The 23,582-nt window shown below is 47.5% G+C and overlaps 1 protein-coding gene across 1 annotated transcript in view; it reads right to left on the bottom strand.

Annotated features, from left to right (window-relative positions):
• Positions 1–23,582, bottom strand: part of LOC106744730 (hemicentin-2-like) — a 99,777-nt gene that overhangs the window by 13,048 nt on the left and 63,147 nt on the right. The window contains exons 3-9 of the mRNA XM_014619725.1: positions 21,790–22,001; positions 20,452–20,766; positions 11,171–11,322; positions 8,009–8,293; positions 7,516–7,675; positions 4,260–4,594; positions 2,340–2,706 (exon numbers count right to left, since the gene is read on the bottom strand). Of these exons, the coding sequence (XP_014475211.1) occupies positions 2,340–2,706; positions 4,260–4,594; positions 7,516–7,675; positions 8,009–8,293; positions 11,171–11,322; positions 20,452–20,766; positions 21,790–22,001 (1,826 nt within the window). The remainder of the gene's footprint in view (positions 1–2,339; positions 2,707–4,259; positions 4,595–7,515; positions 7,676–8,008; positions 8,294–11,170; positions 11,323–20,451; positions 20,767–21,789; positions 22,002–23,582) is intronic.

Genomic DNA, 23,582 nt, shown 5'->3' with positions numbered 1-23,582 from the left:
GGTGGGTGGGCGGGTTGGTTGATATTTGCCGAAACAAGAACACCCGGCGGCTCCATGCCGGTATATCGAACCTGCTCCTGCTCTCGCGTATTAATGCGGCGGAAGTTAGTTTCCGATCCGTTGCAGCTAAACTCGAGCACGCCAACCTTCCAGCAATTTTTGGTGTGTAATGCAGTCTGACTGCACATCGATCAAGCCGGCGATTACGTTCTCGGCGTTTCGGCTTTTTCGTGTCGACAAGCGACAGCACGAAAGGACGATAAGTTCTTTGAGTTTTATGCCTTTCGGATTTGCAACGTGGTGATCTAATGGCCAGCATTTAATATCACGGGAGAGCGCGGCGGAAGCGTCGCGTTTCCTCTTCGCAGCTGCACGAGGAGAGAGAGAGACTTCATTAGAAACGCGAATAACTATTTCCGACGACGAATATATTGATCAGCTTCTCGACGCGCGTCCTAACCCGACGGGGGATTTGCTCCGGGTAAATTCGATCGACTCACCATTTAACATGCTAGATTACCCGAAAGGCATCCTCTAAGCAGTCCTCTTGTGAGAGCGAGTTGATGTAAAAATTAACGCCGGAAACCCCGGGGTTACGAAATTATCTCGCAACTGGTAGAAGTTTAACTCGCGCGCTCGACGGAAGAAGCGAGATCGGCTTTGCGCTTTCTCGTCGTAGCTGAAATTTCCTCAGGATCGCGTGATCGCGAAAATAAATATTTCTCGATAAACGCGCACACGTCGCAACCGCGAGCTCCCACGATTCGACTCGAAGGAAAGAGTCGACTCTCGACGAGGGTCGAACCCGACGACGCGCGTATATTTGTTATTTCCCTACGGAATCGCTCGCGGAGTGAGTCGCAGAAAACCAACGGAAACTGTCACGTCGCGCATGCCGAAGCGGGGTGTAGGTGTTCGTTGATTGAGAGTAATCTGTTTTGTTAATTGCAAGGTCCGCGGAGTCCGATACCTGCGGTTGCGTTGTGCTGCGTTCAGCATTACAAGCTCTCCTCTCTCTCTCTCTCTCTCACTGTCCTAACGGGCGGTAGTCGCTCCCGCCTCTCCATTCGCCCGGTGGATCCACCACCCTCGGCGTCGTCCCCTACGTACCGGCTCACACAACATCGCCGACCGCAGCGTGAGCCTGAGTCGCAGAGAACGCCGGCGGAGACTACGGGGGCGGTTAACCGACTAATTGCAATACTGACGCGTCCGTTCGCAGTATTTGTGAAATTCTGATCATATCCGCCGTCCTTGCGACGCCTATCGGTGGTATAATAGGCGCTATCCGTGCGCACCGCAACCGCGCTCGCGTCCGAGCGCGCGCTAATGGACCGTCAAAAGCGGGATTCAGCGTTCTTTTCCGGCCGCGAATCGCGTCATTTTTCAGGCAACGCGTCCGACCCGCTCGATTTACAACGGGGCCCGGCGCAAAAACGTGAAAAGGGGAAAGAAAAAAAATGTAGCGCGGCTGTTATTGTTGCTGCAACGAGCGGCGATCGGCTCGTGAATGCAGGAAGTCGAGAAAGGAAACGAGTTTCAGTCGCCGGCTGACAAATACCGCGCGATGATGCTCTCTCTCTCTCTTTTTTTTTTTTTTCACGCTCCCTCTGGTTAGCGAGAGATCTACCGATGTGAACGGCAAAAATCTGTCGTAAGGCGCGAAACCCGCGTCTGTTTTCAGCGAGCTGTAAAAGCGAGACAATCGACGAGCTCCCGAGTTCTCTCCTGAGAGCGAAGAGTAACATGTGCGATCGATCGTACCTGGTGTCGCCCTCGCGTTACTTCGCTCTCGAATGCAAGGAAGAGCATGTCGCAAGGAATTTTGCATCGCGCGAATTTACATCGCTCGGTTTCTTCATCCTTTTAGAAGTCATCCAAGTTACACGTTTGTGATATTCGATTGCGACTTTTCTCGGTGACGCTTTTTACATCAAGAACCGTTCTCTTTTCCTACTTACGGGTAATGCGAGAATAATCATCACCGCTAACGAGAAAAGTTCCCGAAGTTTTCCTCAAGCTTAGAATGCAGGGGCGATATTCTTTGCAATAAATAGCCACGCTCGTAAGGTCATCAACCGTTTCATACGGTCGTTTTCGTCGGAAAGTTCGCAACTAAAGATACTGAGTTTCCATTTCTTTTTAGTTGATAGAAAAATACCGCTGTCGACGCATAATACAGCACGATCACCGTCTGTTTGTTTATCCGCCAGCGAATAGGAATGAAAAGCGCGAAGCGTTGACAATTCTCTTTCCCCCGGGTCGGCTCTTCGTCGACGTAAAAATATCTAGGATATGAAGGATCGCAAAAATATTCCTAGACAGTCGAATGTACTCACCGGTCGTGTACATAGCGACACCTTTTAGGGTTACTGGCTCGAGAATGGCAGGCTCGCTCCTCCCTTTCGCATTAATCGCGTAGAGAAAAAGTCGATAGCTCCTGCCCGTGGTTAGACCCGCGACTTCGAAAGTCGGCCCGTTGGGACTCGCCGGCACGGTTTTATTTAGCAATATCGGACCCCCGTCCTCGTCAGCCACGACCTCGAGCTGATAACTGTATATCGGAAGACCTCCGTCGTAGCCCTCGAGGCATCGGACCATCAGCCCCGTCCCCGGCTTCGTGCTGAGCTCCTCCATGTCCAGAGGCGCCGACATCTCCGTGGCGGTGCAATTGTGAAGAGCGTACGGACGACCCGCGGCTATGACCTGAAACAAGCAAGCCGTAGATAAAGTGTATTTGCGTTAGCCGAACAATACGTCCTTTATTGCATTACGAACGAAGCGTAGCAGTCCGATTCCCGTCACGTAGGAAAAACGAAGCTCGCGTACCATTCCGTGGAAATTTCTCAGTTAACGCGCGTCGCTCCGGCGCGCGCTTTAATTTCAGCAATACAGTTCAACCGTTACGTTCGCATCGTGTGTTTTTCTCGACTACTTTTTGCCTTTCTTGCAGTCTCCGCGATGGACGGCAAGAGCGAGCGATCTTTCCCGTAGCGGTGGTAAACGATTTTACGCGGAAGACTTTCATATGCACGTCAAATACGNCCCCCCAACCCCCATCCCCTTTCTCCCACATTCTTTGTAGATACCGTCGATCGATCAAAATGAAAATGTATGGAGCACGTGATGCCGTAGCGTACAATGTATGAAATTTATGAAGGAAATAGCCGGCAACATGACGTACGTCGTGTAAATACCGGAATATTTGAAGTATGCAGTATGGATGGTCTAACCACTTTCAGATCGTACAGATCGATACGGTGCCGTGAATCATGGTAGGCGTAACGATCGACGGAACACCGTGTCTCAGCCCTATCAATCGGGAATATCTTTCGATCTTAGATCAAGGTGGAATTCGATATCGCGGCGAACGGTAAACCCGCTTTCAGCGGCGTTCTTCAGCCCACACAGGATCATTACAAATTGTTTTCTCACAGTCCGCTAAGCGATGCAACGAGAGTCGCGTAATTCTTGCGTATGAAATAACACGAATCGCGACGAGCGGAAAATATTCGCGTTGGAATTTAATTAAAAATTGAACATTAATAATTTACAAATTACGTTATTGCGCTTTCTAATAATAAAGAATTTATTGCGTAGACAAAATTTTTCGTCAGGAGAGAAACTCTTTTGCGGAAATGAAGGAAGATTAAATACGTTTGTTTACTTGGATTCAGAAATATCTTACATTCTAATAATTCATGGTATAATAATAGTCGCAGCCGGTGCAGATCCGTCGGTGGCTCAAGATAGATTCACCATAGTTAATTTACTTTCCCTAATGTAGAAGCTTCCAGAAACTTGTTTGTTTTTCGGTCTGACACATTTCATTCGCAATTATCGCATTACGTTTCGTCTTATTAAATCTCACGAGAACTTCACCAGACGTTAATTCAAGGACCAGGTATTCTCTGGTTGTTCGCTTTCGCTGCGCGCTCACTTCGCGCGAGCGAAGCTTTTCATTCTTAATCTTAATCTTTAATTATTAAAAAAGAAATTATCTTTCTTACCGTGAAGAAACAAGATCGACTGTAAGTTAATAGTGAAAAAAAGGGAGAAATAAACCCGTAATTATCGTATCGCACAATAAGGAAAAGGAACGCTGTGCATAGCTTGATAGAAGCGATCGCGTCTATTCGAGTGCGTGCTTGTGCAAGCGTACGTTAAGCTAAAAGCACGAAATTCTGAATCACACGTCGGAAGCCACGTACGTGGCGGTACGTAAAGAAGTGAAAAGGCACAGGCGGAAAAGTACTCGCCTGAAAGAGGCAGGGTGTTCGTTGCTTGCCAACCTGGTTGCTCGCCCAGCATGCCACCGTACCGTAATCCATTTCCGTAGCTGGCGTATAGTTCAGTCTGTATCCGTGAAACTGTTGGTACTCTTTCAGGCTGTCCGCGACGGACGGCGTGCCGGGCGCCGATGCGTGGGAATAACGCGGGTGCGATACCTCCACCAGCTCGCCGGAATTATTGAATGTCCAATGGTAGGTCAATGGAGCCGGATGGCTCTCCACGGAACACACTAACGACACGGTTTCCTGTTTCAAAGCGCCAACCACCACTTCGCCTCTGCCCTCCTTGCACACCGGTGTATCTGTAAACAAAGTCGTCGTACTTCGCCTAACGGGTGGCCTTTCCGCTAACAACGATGGAGTGGCGCAAAGTTTGAAGTGCAGGGTGATTTATTACTCGCTTGTCAAGATTAATGTGTAACAAAGTGTACGTAGTCTACCTTCTTCTTCCGCCTCGAGAAATTTCATTGTCCGGCGATAATAAGCGCAAAAACTGCAGCAGCTGATTAATTTACGTCTTCGGGCGCGTCGCGCCTTCGTGCATACGGACCGTAAATCAATCGACGTTCCGTTCTCGTCGCGAAATAATACTAACGGCGATTTAAATGGATATTCGTTGTTCGGGTTCGTTGCACGATATGATCCCCGTGTACTCGCGCGCGCTCTCTCTCTCACTCGCTCGCTCGATATCCCAACGAGATCCGCGGGTGTCAAACGGAAGAAGAAGCAGCTCGACACCGTTCAACTCGCTGTACGGTCGATCGATAGTCTAATAGGAAATTCCCTTGACATCGGTATTTGCGATAGGCCATGACATGCGGAAATCCCACACGGCGGGAGTGATGATTTACGAGCCGAACCTGGGAATCACGGATAGAGGGAGAGAGAGAAAGGGGAAGAGAGAGACTGGCTGGTTGCAATTTGATACAGTCTATGCGGTACTAAATTAATTGCTAAGATGAGAAGTCGGGGATCCTGTAGCGACGATATATCGACGTATCAGTAAGACGACGCGTCTGTTTACCAAAGGAGGGTATCTTACACAGCGATGCCCTGAGAAGGCTCGTTATTGAAATTGGCGAATAAAAGACGCGACGGTGAACGGATCGTGAACTTTTCTTACCTATTATGGCTAATGCGATATATTCCGAGACGAAAATCGCTCTGCGAAATATCACAAGATACTTTTCTCGAGTGCTTTTCGCGAACCATCGAAGACGGCTGGGTGGTACGTTTCGTTTAAACATGTCTCCGAACCTATCTTTAGTTTATTCATCCCTTCTCCATTTTAGAAAATCATACCTTTATGAAAAATCGCTATTTCACCGTTCCACAACCCGAACGGTTTAGGAAAACGTGACGAAAGACAATATTATGTTTCCCGCTGGCCTGTCCTGCGGAAGGTACAACTTGAATAATTCCACAATTTCGCTGGAATAACCAGACAAATTGTTGGGGCGACATTTGTCTCGCTTGTGAAAAATTCAACGACTATCTTTCCTTCTACTCCGTTCTCCGGCGAAAACAGATTAGGTGTTTCATAATAAATGTTCGAAAAACCAAAAAGTCGACAAGCATGTTTGCGTTAACATTTTAATAATCGATAATCATTTTGCATTGTATTAATTCTATCGGCTCTCGATTCCATTTATTAAGATAGTAATAAAGATTGATTATTAAATATGATCTCAATGCAGGTAAACGTACTTCATCTCAAACATAAAGAAACGAGAGTTCTTATTATTAAAACGACCTATACTTGCGATCAAATAATCACGTTCTTAATGTGAAACAAATTTATGTTAATTTAAACTTCGGTAAATCTAATCATGTAAATTAAATCTTGTGACTTTTGTTCGATCCGGAATGTTTTGCCGGGATTTAAATATATTCAAACATACGTATAAATAACAATGAACGTTGGAAAACTACTAAATTTGTAAATCAAATGCACATCGACCGGAATGCTTCCCGTACTTACACAAGCTGCATCGCCAACGGTTGAACTTGTTCAGAGCTATAGATCTTATGGTAAGAGCAAATTATTATTTTTCTTGAACTTCGTTATTCGAGTTCGTCCGCACCATCCGCAGCCAGATAAAATTTTCCTCGCCGAATTGGAATTTTTCATAATAAATCCGTCTTCATTGCAAGATACAAGGTGACATATGAAATATTACTGATAAAAATGTGACACGATATCACCTCGGCAAATATAGACATTCATCATGCCGCTGAAAAGTGTCGAGCTCAAATTAAATTACGTCAGGAGATACAAAAATATCTGAAAAGAGGAAAAACTAAAAGAAAGAAATAACTAGAAAAAATGGGAATGAAACAAATATGTAGGAGAGAAGGGCTCCTGCGCGCTCGCACGACACGGTTTGTCGCTTAACCGTATGACGTACTATGTAACATGTGTGTACACACACACACACACACACACACATACATATATATATATATATATAATACGTATTGCAATGCGATCGCGGACAGTTCAGGATACGCGGGAAGAGATTCGACGTCATCCGGTCAGCGCGCGAGGTTTAAAACGTTAGGACAGATCCGGCCGCGAAAGTGCACGCGCGCGCTCGGTCTCCTTTAGTTACATGCGCGGCCCGCCGTACTACTACGTCTGCTCCGGCCTAGCTTAGCACATTGCCAGCCTGCGTTCACCCACACATGAATATTCAGCTATACGCTTTACATATACTGAATATGCATCGCAGTCCTTCCTTCCCTCTTAGGTCATTTACAAGATGCAGATACCGCCAGCCTAGCGCCGGGGGCACACCGACCATTCTAATAGAATAACCCGCGTTCCGTGTTTCACAGAAAACTATACACCCTATCTCCCACGCTCCTCCTTCCCTTTATTACCACTTCCCCCCCTTCCAGTCTGTCCCCCGTCGTACCCATCGCTCCCGTTTTCCCCGTCTCGTTCTCGGCTCGACCGTCAAGTTCGTTTCTCGTGCGTTCGACAAACGCGCACTTCGCCTCTGTGCACACTGCCGAGTTGCTTACCATCGATTAAGTAATTATCGAGGAAGCAGCGAGATGTTGGAGGGGGAGAGAAACTGACGCCGCGTTACGAAGGACATACGCTCTAACGCTATTATGGCATTGTTTACCCTCCCCCGCCAATTTCCGCAGGCGCGTGCCAGATAATTCGGCTGTTGTACGAAGACTCGTTGATGATATGCGCGTGCTTCCAACTTACACATTATCTGAAGAGACACTTCGTTACTTTCGGTCCTGCCTTCGCTGTTCGCCGCGAGACAGGTGTAACGGCCGGCGGAGTAGCGGGTCAAGCTTTGCAGGACCAACGAATGATCGCTGAGGACCACCCCGGCGGTGGCGTTGTTCTTCAGCTCTTTGCCCTGAAAAACGTACGTACAACTCGCTGTTACCGCGGCACACGTGTCACGTGCAGGAATTAGCCGTCCTTCCGTTGTAATTATAACGTAATACGCGCGCGCGCGCGCGTTTTCATCGCCGTAAGGATGTAAGGCGCACGTGCGCGCACGCGTGATGAGAAATACATGCGCGAAATAGTAATAAACGCGAGTTATCTAACGGCTGGCTAATTAAATTTGCATGAGACCGGCTGGAAAATAAATGTACAGGTGCGGCGACAGACGGTGTGGAAATCTGCCGTGAAATGTTTCGTCGCGGTATCGTGATGGACACGCGAGTGCTCGTGTGATACTTACGTCTTTGAACCAAGCGAGCTTGTACACCTTCGGATTCGCCCTCATTTTGCACTCGAAGTACACGTCGTCGCCCTCCTTGATATCGTCCGGATTCAGAGTCTCGCCCATTCTTAAGTTGACCACCGGCTGGTATTGCACGTCGAGCCGCCACTTATCCTCCAACGCGCTGTCAGGTATAGCGGGATTTTCCACACGGCACGTCAAATATTTACCGTCGTCCTCTATAGTTGGCACGAAGCTCAGGATACTCAGGCTCTGATTGTTCCCATTGTTCTCGCGCGCATACTGCAATTAAACACAGCGCACCTCCGTGCGAAATTAATTGGGTTTCGAGATTTCGCGGTATGTGCCGGTGTTTGAATGTGACCAGTCTGCCGATCGCGCGACGTTAGTATCGTCTTGTTTTCTTTGCGCTTGCGATCGCGTATTCGCGTGATTCAAGGTCTGCCTCCCGTATTTCCCGCGCGTCTTCAACGAAAGTTGAAAGCACCGTTCTCATTTTTCACGCGGCGTCGCGCGTTCGCTGCTAATATTAATTTAACATCGTTGGGAGCCGTTAGGCCAAAAGCGATGCCGAAATAAAAGAGAGAGAGAGGGGGGGGGGGGAAATTAACGGTCTTCTTTTTTTCCAAGATTTATGATGCTTAGAGGAGCGACGGAAAATGGAGGTCGGAGCGAGTGCGGGTCACATCGCCCCGACGGACGCTTCCTCTCTCCATCACGGTCCCTCCCGCTTTCACGATGTCATTTTAATGATAGCACCATCGGGCATATATATCGGAAAAGCCGCGTATCCGCATCAGTATCGCGAATACGATGAATGGAAGTAATGGTTCGTCAGGATGAATGTGGCATCGCTGCCTCTCGCTCTCTTATACACCTCTACCCATCATTGCCTCACTCACTCACTCACTATTTCTCCCGTTCTCTCTTTCTCTATCTCTCTAGCGTTTTTTTTTCTTTTTTTTGTAAGCTTTGCCGCGTTGCACTTTTGGTGCGCCTCGGTGCAACGCGCGATCGAATTTTCCGATAAAACCCTCCGGACAGTCCGACACACGGGTATCGATATATCGCGCAGGTAGATCGTACGCGGACTGACGTGTTACGGTCGTACACTGTTCGCAAACGCCGACCAAATGTTACCGGCGTGGTATTCCGCTTTCTAAGAGAACGTCGCGCGGATGTGTGACAGATAAACGTTTTAATCAATCTATCTCGCGCCGCGTCTCGAAGCTCAAACGTCGCGTAAATGCGTTTCCGTCTCGATCGCTCTCGAGTCCGCCTTCCTCTCGTAACTGCCTGTACTTCGCGACGAACATAAAGCCGCGAAACGTATAAACGCGTGTAGCGAAAAACACCAAGTTCGCGAATGACAGATGCGCGCGATTTCTCAGCGTCGTGACAAGATCGCGGTGTTCAGAGTGAAAAAAAAAAGGGAAAAAACATTTTTTATTCCCGCCCGCGTCACGCGGTAGCGATGTTCTCTCGTGGAATTTGCGTTTGTCCGGCATTTTCAATCTGGAATGTATTAAAAAGTCCGCGACGGGCAAACGTATTTATCCAAGTAATAACATGAAAAAATTCGTAATACAACGTTTTGTGGAGTAATCTCGATGCTGTCGTCGCTGTATACGCGATACTAGAACGTGGCGCGCGCGCGAGTGCTTGAAACATTTTCGCTCGTGGATGATCACGAAATAATGGCGCAGTAAAAATGTATGGAATAAGCGTAAAACGGTAATGCCGTTCTGTCACCGTAAAATCCTGATACATTAAAATGTAGAGTACTCTCACAAGTGAGGTACCGCTGATGCGCTTTTACGCACGTGAAATTAGCGATTTATGCGACATAAAATTCGCACGATCCGCGTTTTGACGAATTCGCGATGCGATCGACGCTCTTGCGATCTATTCCCGCGTGTATAGACTATGCAAGCCGCGAAAGGGTGAACACACGACGCCTTCGTGAGAGACGGCCGCGACAAAGTTGCTTTTCAAAATAAACGACAGTTACATTCAGGGGGAGACATTTTAAAAATTTAACATTTCCGAACATTACTGAAACATCTCTCCAGATGCCACGGACAGTGGTAGGGCGCATCTACGTCGAAAATAGGAAAAGAAAGTTAAACCTTGAAAGTTTATCAAGCTGGGGATCCAGTGGATCGTTCGCGAACTTCCGTGCTCTCTCTCTCTCTCTCTCTCTCTTTGCGGAGTGAAGGTGTCGGGGATCGAGGCGTTGGGAGACGAGCGGCGGACGAAAAAGGAGGGCGCGCCCGCGCGAGAAGTCGCGCGCAAGAAAAACGAAATAACTGCATCGTCCTAACTTCTGGACGAATCGTCGTAAACTGCGAGAAGTTGCGGGACGTCGATTTCAGGAATTTTCTCTCCGAATTGTGCGGCGTACTTCAGCGATGCTCCCACCTAACCGTTTTCGGTGCTCGACGACACGAATGTTCACATCCGACCGATGAGACGTTCCGATAAAAACACTCGGCGCAACTTTCCTGAACTAGGACTTTCAGAAGGATGACTCGCGGATCAACCACGCATTCTCTCTCTCTCTCTCTCTTTCTCTTTCATGTGAGCGGTTTTGCCGAATTTCTCGGCGAGAAATCGAATGGAACGCGAAACTCGCTTGTGAAAATACATACGGACTATGTGCATACATAGGTACTCATGTCGATCCACTTTACTACATACCATCGTAATCTTCGCGCGTTCGACTATATATCATTCTGGCAAAACCGGCATAACGGAAAGCATCATTTCGTATTATAATGGAATAAGCTTTTTTCACTCGAGAGTAACAATCGGGCGCTCGTTTGGATGGCGCTTTACAGCGCGAAGTGGGAAAGGCATTTGTATTGAGAGTCCGACGCTTGAATTTACTCACCCTCAATTTTACTTGCGTCGTTTTATAACAAGGACATTATAAATTTGCTTCCGTCGCCGGAAAGTTAGAAACCGAGTGTCGACGTTTAACATCTTCAAATAGAGTCCGGGAGAAACTTTTTATTAAGGAGGTAAGAATGTTTGCTCCTCGTCGCATTTAAATGACACGGCTTTCTTCTTCAGAGCGACTTCCATTTCCGTTTTACGGTACAATTTCACCACATAGGTGATTTACATGCGACATGTATGTGTATGTAGAAAACTTACGTTCTGAACCATCTTCTTGATCGGCTTGTTTGCCTTCCACCATGTGATCATTGCCTCCGGCCGTGAACCACTCGTACGACATTCCACGTCGTAATTTTTGTTGGCCGAGACTCGCGCTTCCTTCGTCAGGATTTGAACTACCAATGGCTTTACTGTAACAGTAAAATTTCGATTGTTTTCTTCTTCTTTTCGTATAATTCGGTAGGTTGTTGATTTTATTCCCTTTTCTTAGATTCTTTCATTAAAAGGAAAAAGACGCTTAGATTTCTCCAGGTAAGATGAAAAATTGCCATTTAACAAAAAACATATGCGTCGGATATATACATTATATAAGGGCGCATCTCATAATTTATGTTTCTCGGTCTTTGTTGTATCGTTTAGAAAGTACGTATGTTGCAAAGATAAATAAAGTTCTATCGTTAAGCATCTTCCTCGTGCATAACTGAGTCCTTAATTTAATCAGCTGTATGCGCATCGCCACCGTTTCGAAGTTGTCCCCTAGCGAACGAAATGGAGAGAACGGCGCGCTATTACTACGGAAAACGGCGGCGCCGTGCAGGGAAAAATCCGGGAATAAGATTAAACGGTCGGGATAACGACGAAACCGGAGTGTCTAATTCCACGGGTAGCTGCGGAACGTATTCGCAAAATCATTCCGAGATTTCCTCGTCTGGCGACGAACCGAACGACGTTGTTTCGGAACGGCTTCGCGAGCGACGAAACGGATTAGAGAACGTCGTGGTCCGTCTCGTCGGGGACCGCGCGAAACCAGCGGTTAAAACTCTGCTCTTTGCACGACACGGTGATAAATTTTAATTATTTAATTCTCAGATTAAGAGAGAGAAAGACAGACAGACAGAGAGGGTCCACGCCGTATCCTGGAGCCGTTCCACAATCATCGCGGAAAATCTCCAAAAAGACGAGCGTACCGTCTTAAAAGGCGAGTAGTCGCTTTTGTCGTCCGTTCTTTACCGTCGTACTTCCTATCGAGATACTTTTGCGCGCCCGTAGAACACTCTAACTACCCATTCTTGCCTCGCAAAACTCGATCGTAATACCTGCCCATAGTTACTTCTTCGTAATTGGCCCCTCAAGCACCAACTCTTCTTCGTGTCTACCAGTCGTTATGACTATTTTAAGATCCACTTTAGGGCCGAGAGATTCGCAATCCGCCGTATTCAGAAATAGCGTCCAACAGTCTCCGTAATCTTGATACTACCGCGATACGGAATAGCACGTTTTCTGACCGTGGTGAATTCCCCGTGTGCAAAAATGCGAGCGTGTTCCCGTTGATGGCCAATATCCGTTTCCGATTCCAATTTGCGTTAGCGGTCCATATTTCACGTGGCTGTGATTTAGAAATTTAGTCGGACGTCTACGTATTCGTCACGATTGCGCGCTACGGTTTTCCAACAAATGCGCGCGAGTTACGAGAGAGAGATTGATGAATCATTAACGTAATTACTCCGAACGATTTATTCCCCGAACGAAATTATTCCGCAGCGCGCTTTTAACCTTTCACGCTGAGGCTTCATTACTTCCCACACACGGGACCGTCCTTGACCCTAATATCACGACGTGACCAATTCGACTTTGCCATGTCCACTAATGAGAGAACGTAATTCTATGATTGCAAAATTACCTCACGCTTCGCGTGCAAACTCATGCATACATCTTAATGGGTTCGCGCCTTGTCGCGCCATATTTCCGTATCGATCTAGAACGATCGAGGAGCGTACTTTGCCGGCGACAAAGGCGGCTCTCGGGCCATTCGTAATATCCACGCTGAGTGTCGCGTGGTCGTCCTCGTAAATCCCAGCGCACGCTTATGCGCCGTCGCGACCAGCCACTCATACAACCCCTAATTGCCATTAGTCGGTGGCCACTTCTCTGAAATTGGTTCCTTCGTTCCTCTCTGCACCCTCTTCCCGACAAACTCACCCGCAAACACCGCGAGGGCGTGCATACAGACACGTATACGCGCATACTTAAAGTCAGAGTTTGACGGCCCTCGCCGCTCTGCTCCTGCCATATATTTGCGCTCGTAGGAACCTTCCTTCCTTCGGATAATCAAGCTTCGCGTCCGTTCATCCGACGATCGAGGATCTATTTTGTCGGCTTGAATACTACCGATAACGCGATCTATTGTGGAAGCCGCTTTGTTGCGCGCGTTCGATATTATCCGCTTGGAGCAGACGTCTCTCTTATTGACGGCGTCTCGGCAAAGATTAGGCTTTAATTAAAACATGTCGACTGCGATTCGACGGTAGCGCGGCGTAGCGCTGAAATACTAGTGTGGAAAAGGGGTCCGATAGCGGCGCGAGTTGTATCGACGGGGGCCATCATTCGATGCGCCGCCGGGCATCGCGTGTACGTCGATCGTGATCGCGCCTTACGGTTCCTAAGGGACGAGGGAGGAAAGATTGTATCTATTTTTGACGTTCAATTAGAACAAAGGCACGCAACGTCGGCGCTGTTGCTCGGAAGAACAACCGGGACCGGTTGATTACCGCCACGATATCTGCGGACAATCGAGACATTCGTGGCTCTGCCGTCGTTCGTAATTCAGCGATTGCCGACAAGTTTGACAAATTGTTCCGCTCTGCCAGAGTCGCGTTGAACACTATACGGCTCGCATGCCCGATCTCTTCGCGAAATGGCTCATTAATATGCGATCGCCGATCCCCTCTGCGATCGTCTCGTCACGTTTGAAACATTTACAACGGCACACGTTCTGTAAAAGCGCCCAGGACGACGCAGGATGTTGCCGATCATTGGCTGAAGAAACCACTGAAATTTTACGTCCGATGTATGTTCATCGCTAGCGGGATGAAAAGCACCGCGCGCTGATTAAAGCAAACCAGTTGCCTGGCGGCGTAATTCAGAGGGAAAGAGAGCGCGTGCGAACGCGCACTGTTTCTCCTTGGTGAACGCGCGCAGAGAACCCCCCCNCCCCCCCCTCCCACTCATTTTATCGTTCAACCGTAATGTATATCCATCAGGTTTTACTCGTATATTATCGACGCGCCGCGCTGCGGCGCGATGCCATTTGCGTATGCCGGCGCGTCGGGGAACAACAAGCGCCGCCTGTGAATTAAACGCTCGCTGCCTTAATGGTTTCACGCGTGTTTGCCGTAGCGTTTATCGTTTGTTCGAATAATTCCCTATGAGTCGACGCCCCCGGGTCCGGCGCACTTATCAAACCCGACTTCGCACCTTCCCATTTATTTCCAGGCGGTTGAACGGCCACCTGCTCCGTCGAAAAGCGCGGCGCGACTCTCGGCGGTGGCGCCGCAGCCGACCTGAAATCAATGCTCGGGCGAAGTCGACGACGAAAAACACATGGCCCGCTGGCGACGAGGAATCTCTCTCTCTCCCCCCCTCGATGGTCTTATCGCTATCAGGGAGCTACGTCGAGATAGCTCCCTGATGAATGACGATGATGTTCCGCGCGGCTCCGCTGGGACGGTTATTAATTATTATCAAACGAACAGTCCCGTCGCGCATGACCGAGCGCGAATAAACGTAGGAGCGCGTGGAAAGTGGCCGCCTGCGTGCGTGCGTACGAGCGTACCTGGTGTGCGAGCCGTTGAGCGCACGGACCGGATGCAAATTAGCGCAATTGCAATTGGCAAGTCTAGCGAGCCATCGCCACATTGGCGCTGACTTTAATTCTTAACTGGCGGCACGCGGTATGAATCGCCGAGCGCGGAAACAGCGCCGCTGTTTGTTTCGCCCTCGGAAAAAATTTACGAACAAAGGGCATTTGCATGCCGCGATACGGCGTCGCGCGCCAGACCGCTCCGAGGACCTCCGTCACGCCAGTCGCGTCACGCATCTCGTGCCTGCTCGTTCGTTTTCTTTTCCGTTTCTTTCCTTTTCTTCTTACTTCCGATAATTTTTCATTATCGAATTTTATCGGAGAGAACGGCGGGTGGTACATTAATGTGTGCATAAAATATCGCACAGTATGCGAGACCTTTCCTCGCGTACCCTTTGATCCATAGAGTCTGTACTCGTTATTGTAAAACGAACATATATCTTTGAATGTTAACGGGAGGGTTCGTGCAGGTTCGAATGGCGAACGCGAAAGGTTCGATCGCGGCGAAGAATAATTTATCGTTCGAAAACATTTAATATTTCACGAAAATTTCCATTTGATTTATGCGGCGGCAATTAAGAATGAATTGATACGCACTCGAGCACGCAGGAACGTGGGCACGCATGCTTATTATTATTTGTTCTATCGGACGAATTCGGCGCATACATCGCGCGATGTATAAATTAATAGGCATCACCCGCGGGAGTGTACGAAATTATTCGCATGCGAGAGTATGCCCGCGTGTACTGTACTATCTGGTTATATATGGCCGGTAGGATTGCTTGTCCGCGAACTATCACCCCGTATATAGGATGTCCTGAAACTATCGTACGATACTTTAACAGCATATTCCAGGGCTATAGAATATGCCGATATTTTCAATATCCTCGTACGTCAAAAATCCACACGTACGTGTTGCGTCAAAAGTCGCGCGATTTGTGGTACGCTGCACGCTCGAGTGCATGTAGGATCATAACAATCCTCGACACGAGTGAATGCAGACATCATATTACATTGCTCATTATGTTCGACTTTGTTATATTATGCAAAGTTGACGTAAAAAGAATTCACTTACGCTGCGATTATCACGCCGGAATTATCCTGAGTGATGAAAGCAACGTAAAATTTGAAAGGTGCGAATATCAAGAGTTTCATTTTTATTAAATTTGTGAGGAAACGAATGTGAGATCGGTGCATCCGCAATTGTGATTCCTATAGACTGAGAAATTACTGCAGTAAATTAGGAAAATTATTTCCTACTTCGAATTTGACGGAAAGTTTACGTCGAAGATCGCGCGACCTCTAGTAGGACAACGTCGTGTGTGTATACATGTGTATGCGAAACGCTCACCATCATAACAATTTTAGATGCGCGAGAGTAAACACGTCAGACGGCACCATCCATTCTTCTCGATTTTCTTAAATTAATCGGGTTTAATCGTTTGTTATAATGTAAAACGATGAATCACGCTATTCGCGCTGCGATCGTCGTTCCGGGATTATCGTCAGCACTGTGCTAACAATGTAACTTTCTTAACTCTAACTTTCTTTCTTCGAATCTACAATTATTATCTCTAATCGAGAAAATTGTTTTTACTTCAGACCTGATAGAGTTCACAGTCGCACGACAGATGCAGGTCCGAAGGACGCAGCTGATGCAGACGCAGTACCGAAAGAGCCGGTTCGGGCCGAGCAGAGTCGGCTCAAAGGTAAGTTCACGCTATCCTTGCTACGTGACTTCGCGATCAAAAGCCGAGATATAGTTATCAAAATGATTCGAATTATGACCACGAAAGGTTAATTCACTCGTATCTCTACGCATACTTATACGTTTTAAATCGAATCCCTAAATCTAACCGGTGAAATCACTGTTTGTTTTAGATCTGAATAGCGAAATATGACCGGCTTTGAGTTCCGGATTATTCGGTGAGTGAGAAAAACAGATTTATATAAAGATTTGGGATGTGTTAGTAGGTAGCCATTGTTTCGAAGATATCGTTGGAATCAACGCAATTTGCCTGTAGATTTCTGTTCATGTATGTGTATGAGTTATTGAAACAAATAAACTGCTTAAAATAATCAAAGGATCGTTTTTCCAAATGCTCATATCATCTTTAGTAGATATTTAAAATGTCAAATATTTTTTCCTCAGCATCTAATTTTAATATATATTTTTATGAAAAATTTATTAATCTAATATTTTAATCATTCACTCTTTACTACTAATATTCAATTCAAATTATATAATTAATCGATTGACCTATTTATTTATTCAGTACGATCCTTTAATTATTTCGAACTATATACAGTGCGCGTTGCCGAATTGCGGCACATTTGCGGAACACAAGATTACTTCGTTCGCGTTGGTAAATTTTACGATCAACGCGATTGACTTTTAATCTCTATGTTTTTATACCTTTCATATATATATATATATATATATATATATATATATGTATATTTATATATATATATAGTTATGACGTAATTATTTCGCATGCGGATTTAATTTCACGGTGTTTATTATCGATATTTTTGCATGCTATTCGAGTCACGAATATGTTGAAATGTTATTATAACGCGTCGTGAATTTTCGAAACGAGAAATGAGAGACCTATTTGTCGGAAAATCGAGTAAACGAGATATTGCCTTTGTTATTTTCGTTTTCGTGCGTTAAAGACATTACTTATCTCAGTTTGCTATTATTTAGAATTCACAGTTTGCAAATATATTTCTGATTTGCCGATATTAATCGTATCGCAATATATTTATCTCAGTATCTTAAAAATTCCAATTTTGCGTTAAATTAACCCGTAAATTTCGTTTCGAAATAAATCGTTATAATGTAAATGTTAGTCGCGAGTGAAATACAGTGAAGTGAAGCGCAATCAACGTGGGACGACGCAGGACGACGAAGACTGGACGCTGCGGAATTCCGGATACCGAGCGGAGACGGTCCGGGGTGCAGCGGCTGGTTTCATCGGTTGACCCGGCTGGACATCGGTCGAGTTCATCGCGAAATGGTGAGTGTGGAAATTCAACACCCACAGAGTGGAATATTATATATAGTGCACGCGTAGGACCGTAGAGAGCGTAAATTGCGTTGATTTCCAGCGAATAGCGTAGTCGTAGTTATACACTTGCACGTTCATTTTTTAAAAGAACAATATCATTCCGTGTCTCGAAATGAGAGAAATTAGTGATTTATATGCACAAATATAAGCGAGAGACGTCAATATTATACCAAAATTGTAATATGAAAAAGCACGTCGGTTAAAAGCGTAAAAACATAAAACTCTCTTTGCGTTCTCGTATTAAAGAAAGAGGACAGATTTATGATCCTTATGATGATAACATATATTTGATCCTTAAAAAGCACTTATGGTTCAGACGCAAAGGGTTATACATATATATATATATATATATATATAAAATTTTACCGCGACGCGCTTGCTGTGGCGAGCTAAGGATTAATTTCTAATAAGATCGGTGGTGCACGCAGAGCGACCGGTGTCCCTATTTGATGTCACTTTCGATACTGCTATTAGCCGTACTATTAAGCAAAGTTGGCGTGCGATTCGTATCGCGCGTGTATTTAATGCGCTCCTAAGCCAGGCGGACAAAATAGCCAGGTAGGTCTCCCCTACGCACAGAAACGGCAAATCCACGCACGCACCAGACGCACGCAGCCATTCACGCGTGTGTCAAGTGTCACCGGCGTGGTAGTAAGATGCGATCGGTGTAGATCAATCAGCCATGAATTAACGCCTCTTGCAGCTCCGTCGAGTACTAATGCTTTTACGCGTGTTTACATTAACGTTATCGCCGGGTTCGAATAGTTTCTCGCCATCCTTCTCCCTCCCTCTCTCTCTATCCCCGTGTAGCTCCTCATACCCCGTTCCTCTGGTGTGGAACGACGTTACTGGGTCATTACAAGTCGAACCCTCACCAGTCACCGCTTACACGATATCTCAGCGCACCCAAGTACCTTCTTACGTACGTACACCCACCCTCGCGCGTACACGGGCTTTAGCAATAAACGTGCACACGCGTATACCCGCGAGCGTTCTCGTCACATCTATCGACCGGCAACAACGCTCAAACACGGACGCGCTGTCGCACGCCAAGTGCTCACGGGGAAACACGGAATCGAAGCTGCGGGCCAGGAGGCACGCGATTCACTGATCCGTCTTGCGAGAGGCGTTACCGTTATCTCCATCGGCCAATCTCGGCCGGTCGACTAATAGGTTCAGCACGTGAATACCCTGGCCCGACCAGGACCACGTGAAAAGGCCTTCGGTGCATGTCTCTCTGTGACCGTTGGTGCGATTCGCCAGCCGTGCACGAGAGAGCAGCCTAAAACTGGCCGCGGAACAAAGAGAAGTATCGACCTGTTAGCGCCGCTTCCCGCGCGCGATGCCGTTCTCGAACTCATTTTCTTACGTAACGTCGCGCTCCGTCGATATTCCGACATTCGGATATTCGGCGCGATAAATGGGCCGAAAACGACGAATGTGGAGTGAGAAATGTCGTATGTGACAATTATAACTCGTAGCGCGGCTTTTACCCCGATCATGTGTTAGCGAGAGAGCGTCGGACGTCGGCGACGCGATCGTCAGCGCGAATAGAATGAGACAGCCGTCGGGGAAGATACCGTTCTTAGATAGGAAAAATACGTGGAACGCGTTTAAACGTTTTTCCCGGGTAGAACGCATCAACCTGTCGGTCGCTTCGCGTTTATCCCAATGCGCAAATGGAGAACTCTCGTACCTCGTTATGCACGCAATAATTGCGTACTTACATTAATGGTTACACGGAACTACGTATGTGCGGCACTTTACATCCGTTGGGCACGTTTATGCTTAACGACCGAGCTATATATGTAACGCAAAATATGAGAAAACGTAAACAGCAGTTTGCCGTGCGAGATAACATCGGAAATAATAATGTAACGCAGAGGTCAACGATGGTTGCAGCAATTTTGTACACAATTGCGTTTTTGCGCCGCTTTCGAAATTTCATATCGTATCGATTCGCGCGCGCTCGCGAACGAGACAGACGAGTCTCGCGTATGGATTTTTCGAAGCGAACCGAATTGGCGTTTCCCGACGGACCGCGCGATTCCTAATTATGCAATCATCTTAGAGTCACGAAGAAACTGCACGAGAGTATGCAACTCTGGGAAGATTGACAAATCAGGCCGTGTAAATGGAACATTTTTTCCCGATCGTCGATCGATATATGTATATCGAGGTAATCGGAGGTCCGTTTCAAACAGCCCCGAAGGCCATCACCTTTCTCGCGAAACGGCGGCGAACGTGCTGACTAAGCGCTAATTCTCGCCCGTGACACGTGACAACGAAACTTTTCCACCCTCTTGTTTACGGACGAAGCAGGTACTTCGCGATGCGCTATTTACGAGAACCACCTGGTTGACTTGGTAGCGGGATGAACGAGTGTCGGACGCGTCGTCAGTAAGAATTCGCGAAGACCTATTTTCACGTAGCGCGCCGGGAGTCGTTCAACTAACGGGGCGCGTCATTACGACGAGCGAAATCGCCGCGCGTCGTCACGAGGACGCGACACTTGACGTTCGTCGTGCGAAAAAGCCCCGCGATTATAACGATTGCAGAGGGGAAGGACGCAGGGGGAATGCGTACGTGGATGGCCGGTGACTTACGATTCACGTCGAGGATGAGCACTTTGGTTTGCGGTTGCACCAGATTCGTGTTGCTCGCCTGACAGATCAACCTCGCCTTGTGATGCTGTCGCCCGATTTTAGGATACGCCAAGTGGTTAACCGTAGCCCCGGTCTCGGCGTTGTAGTGATAGGACTCGTCTATCACGTTGTTGTCGAGGTACCACGTCAGCTTCGGGAGCGGCTTGCCACCTTTAACCTCGCAAATCAGGTTCACGTCGCTCCCCTCGTTGTACGGCTTCTCGATGCTCCAAGCGTTCCTCTTCTCATCCAATATTATCGGCTTCGACGGAGGCACTGTGCGAACAGCATGCGTCGTTAGAACGGCGCGGATGTTAATCGATCGTCGAGCGAGCGAACGAACGACAGACAGACGGGGGACAGTCGGCGTACGTGAGAGCAATGTGTGTGCGCGCGGTCGGTGCGGTGGAATCCGAGCGGGGGGTTAACTTGCTACGTTGTAGCGGAATTAACTGTTATAACAGTCCCAAAACAGGTCGTAGTTACGAAGTATAGATAACCGCGGCAGCGGCTCAATTTGCGAAGCAAACCGCGGCTTACGCCGAGATTAATTTATGCGCCGGCAAGTGCCGAGAGTTCATAAGTCAACGCTCACGAAACGTATCGAGAGGAAATGTATCGATGACCGAATGGGGCTGGACGGCGACGAGAACTCGAATCGATCCGCGTTAAGCACACGCGTCGCGGAAGCGAACGCGCTTACTACGTTAGGATGACTAATTCTTGATCAGCCAATTACGGAATATCAGTCTTAAAAATCGGCACGACCAAAAACGGGACTTTTAATAAAAGATAAATAAATTAGATAAACGTAAGTAAGAATAAGTAAACGTAGGTGAGTGAAATAATAATTCATTGTTCATCATCGAGATCAAGTGATCAACTGAACGTAATTCCCTATTGCGTTTTAATATAAATAATCATTAATTTGTATATAAAAACCGAGTAGTAAAATTCTTGAAATAAAATCAAAGAACATAATCAACGGAACGTAACTTTTTATATTATGTTTTAATATAAGTAATAATTATGTCTACAATTAGACAGATATTGTTGAAATACAGTGATAAAATAAAATGATAAAATAAGTGAGAAATCGGGGCGAATGGCGCTTAAGATTCTGTCGGGACGGTTGGTCACCTTATTTGCGACACACACGGGACGAGATCGAAGGTGCTCGTTCGCACACTCGACGCGACCGCCATTATCACGCCTGATCAAAAGAGCCGATTTTAATTGTCTCACGATCGCCGGCTTGATCGAGTTCGATCGCAGAGCGGGGAAAACAATGCGACTCACCTATAACGGTTAGGTTCATCTTTTGTTTCCGCGTCGGCGAGTTTCTAAAGTCCACCCGGCACCGATAGATCCCTTCGTCTTTGCTCTCCAGCCGATCGATGCTGAGGTGTGCTGGATTCGTCGCCGTGATAAAAAAAGCTCTTGGTCCCAATGCCTTGGGCGACGACCAGAGATGGGCGTTGTTGAACTGCCGGCGGCCGCGGACGTCAAAGCTGCAACAATCGATCGATTCCTTCGCTCAGCTGCGACGAACACGTCGGTTCTTCGCCGATCGTTGCGCGCGAAACGCGATACAATTAATTAATGCCGCATCGTTGAAATCATCGACGCCCGGCGTATCGGTGCGATATGTAAAGTTGCAACGTTTCTCTCTCGCTAATAGACATAGCGCGCTGAAACGACCGCCGATAGAATACGCATACACTGTAATAAGAGTCAATTTGTCGCGGATAATTACCACTTTGCTCGTTATTCATGTATCAAAAACTGTGCCAATTTAATCATCCCATAATTTACGACATAATTGCAGCATGTCAATTAAAATAGCACACTGACGTCGTTATTGAAAGCTTGTAATTGCATTAATTACAGTTGCATAAATGATGAATGTGTATTCCTGGCTACTTGCGAGCGGACGCGCAACATCGTTTCGGAATTTCTAGCCTGTTACAGATTTGCAGGCGCGCGCGAGCGAGCCTCTCTGCAAAATCGTATCGAGTAAATTACGATCGACGCAATTTGTACGCGTTCGTAATTTTGCGATATCTTAAACGCATCTGATCTCGCAGAATCCCCGTTTTCGTATTTGAATATGCGGCAAATGTTTCGTAAACGCGAGTAAGACGGGAGGGTTAAATTCGTTCTCAGCTACCAAAGTTCAAGCATACGCGTCTTTATCCCGGAGCGATGAAATCGCGCGGGCGCGATTCGCTCGGTGCTACGGGCGAGTCTATGTACGGAGAATCACCTGGGGAGCCATCCCCAGTGCGTGATTGCATATTAAGCATCCGCGGTGTGCTAGGATGGAGACAAAGGGAGACGGATTAGAGGGGGGGGGGGATATATAAGAGAGCCCGCGCGGGACAGAAAGAAGAGAGGGTAACTCGGGGGAGAGCGAGCGCGGAGCCCGTCGGTCGCTCCTCGCGAGCGACTAAAAGTTAAATTGCGTTCCGCGACTGCACGGGAGTTCGGATTTTCGCTCGTGACTGAGTATTCCCAAAGCTATCCCCCGGCTCTCACGCTTGCTTCCGCGGCATTGACGTTGAAATACGATTTAATTCTTCCACTTCGCACTTCCAGCAGACGAGCCGGAGCGCTTCCGTGACGCGCCTCCGACGCTGCCCGTCCGCCCGCTCGCCTCGTCGACAGGCCAGCGCGGATAGGGCAGCCCTCGAAGCAGTCGAGTACACGTACCCGACCTCGTCGCCCCGGCACGAACCAGCCGCGGATATAACACGTTCGACCGACTTTCCTCGCGAGCGATAACCCTGAAAAGCGATTTTCCCCATATCGGTCTTCCGCCGACTTCGAGACGTTCATCGACGCGGAGCGACTCTCAAGATCGATCGGTCGCCTATCCTCCCGACTCGTCGATCACGACTTGAGAGGCTGATTCGTCGGGACTTTCCGGAAAAGCGTCGCCTACAGGCGTTTCTTCGTTATCTTGGGAGATTGCCGCACGGATAAGCCGGTGTGTATGTGTGTGTATGTTACTTTTTTACGCGGGAATCATCCGAGAGCGGGGTAGTTATATCGAGGCGTGCGAGAGCGCACGGACGAGCGTCGTCTCAATT

Source organism: Dinoponera quadriceps, unplaced genomic scaffold (genome assembly GCF_001313825.1).
Source record: "Dinoponera quadriceps isolate SergipeBrazil2010 unplaced genomic scaffold, ASM131382v1 scaffold1352, whole genome shotgun sequence".
NCBI lineage: Eukaryota > Metazoa > Arthropoda > Insecta > Hymenoptera > Formicidae > Dinoponera > Dinoponera quadriceps.
Note: the sequence above shows the minus strand (reverse complement) of the source record. Positions and strands in the feature narration are given on the sequence as shown.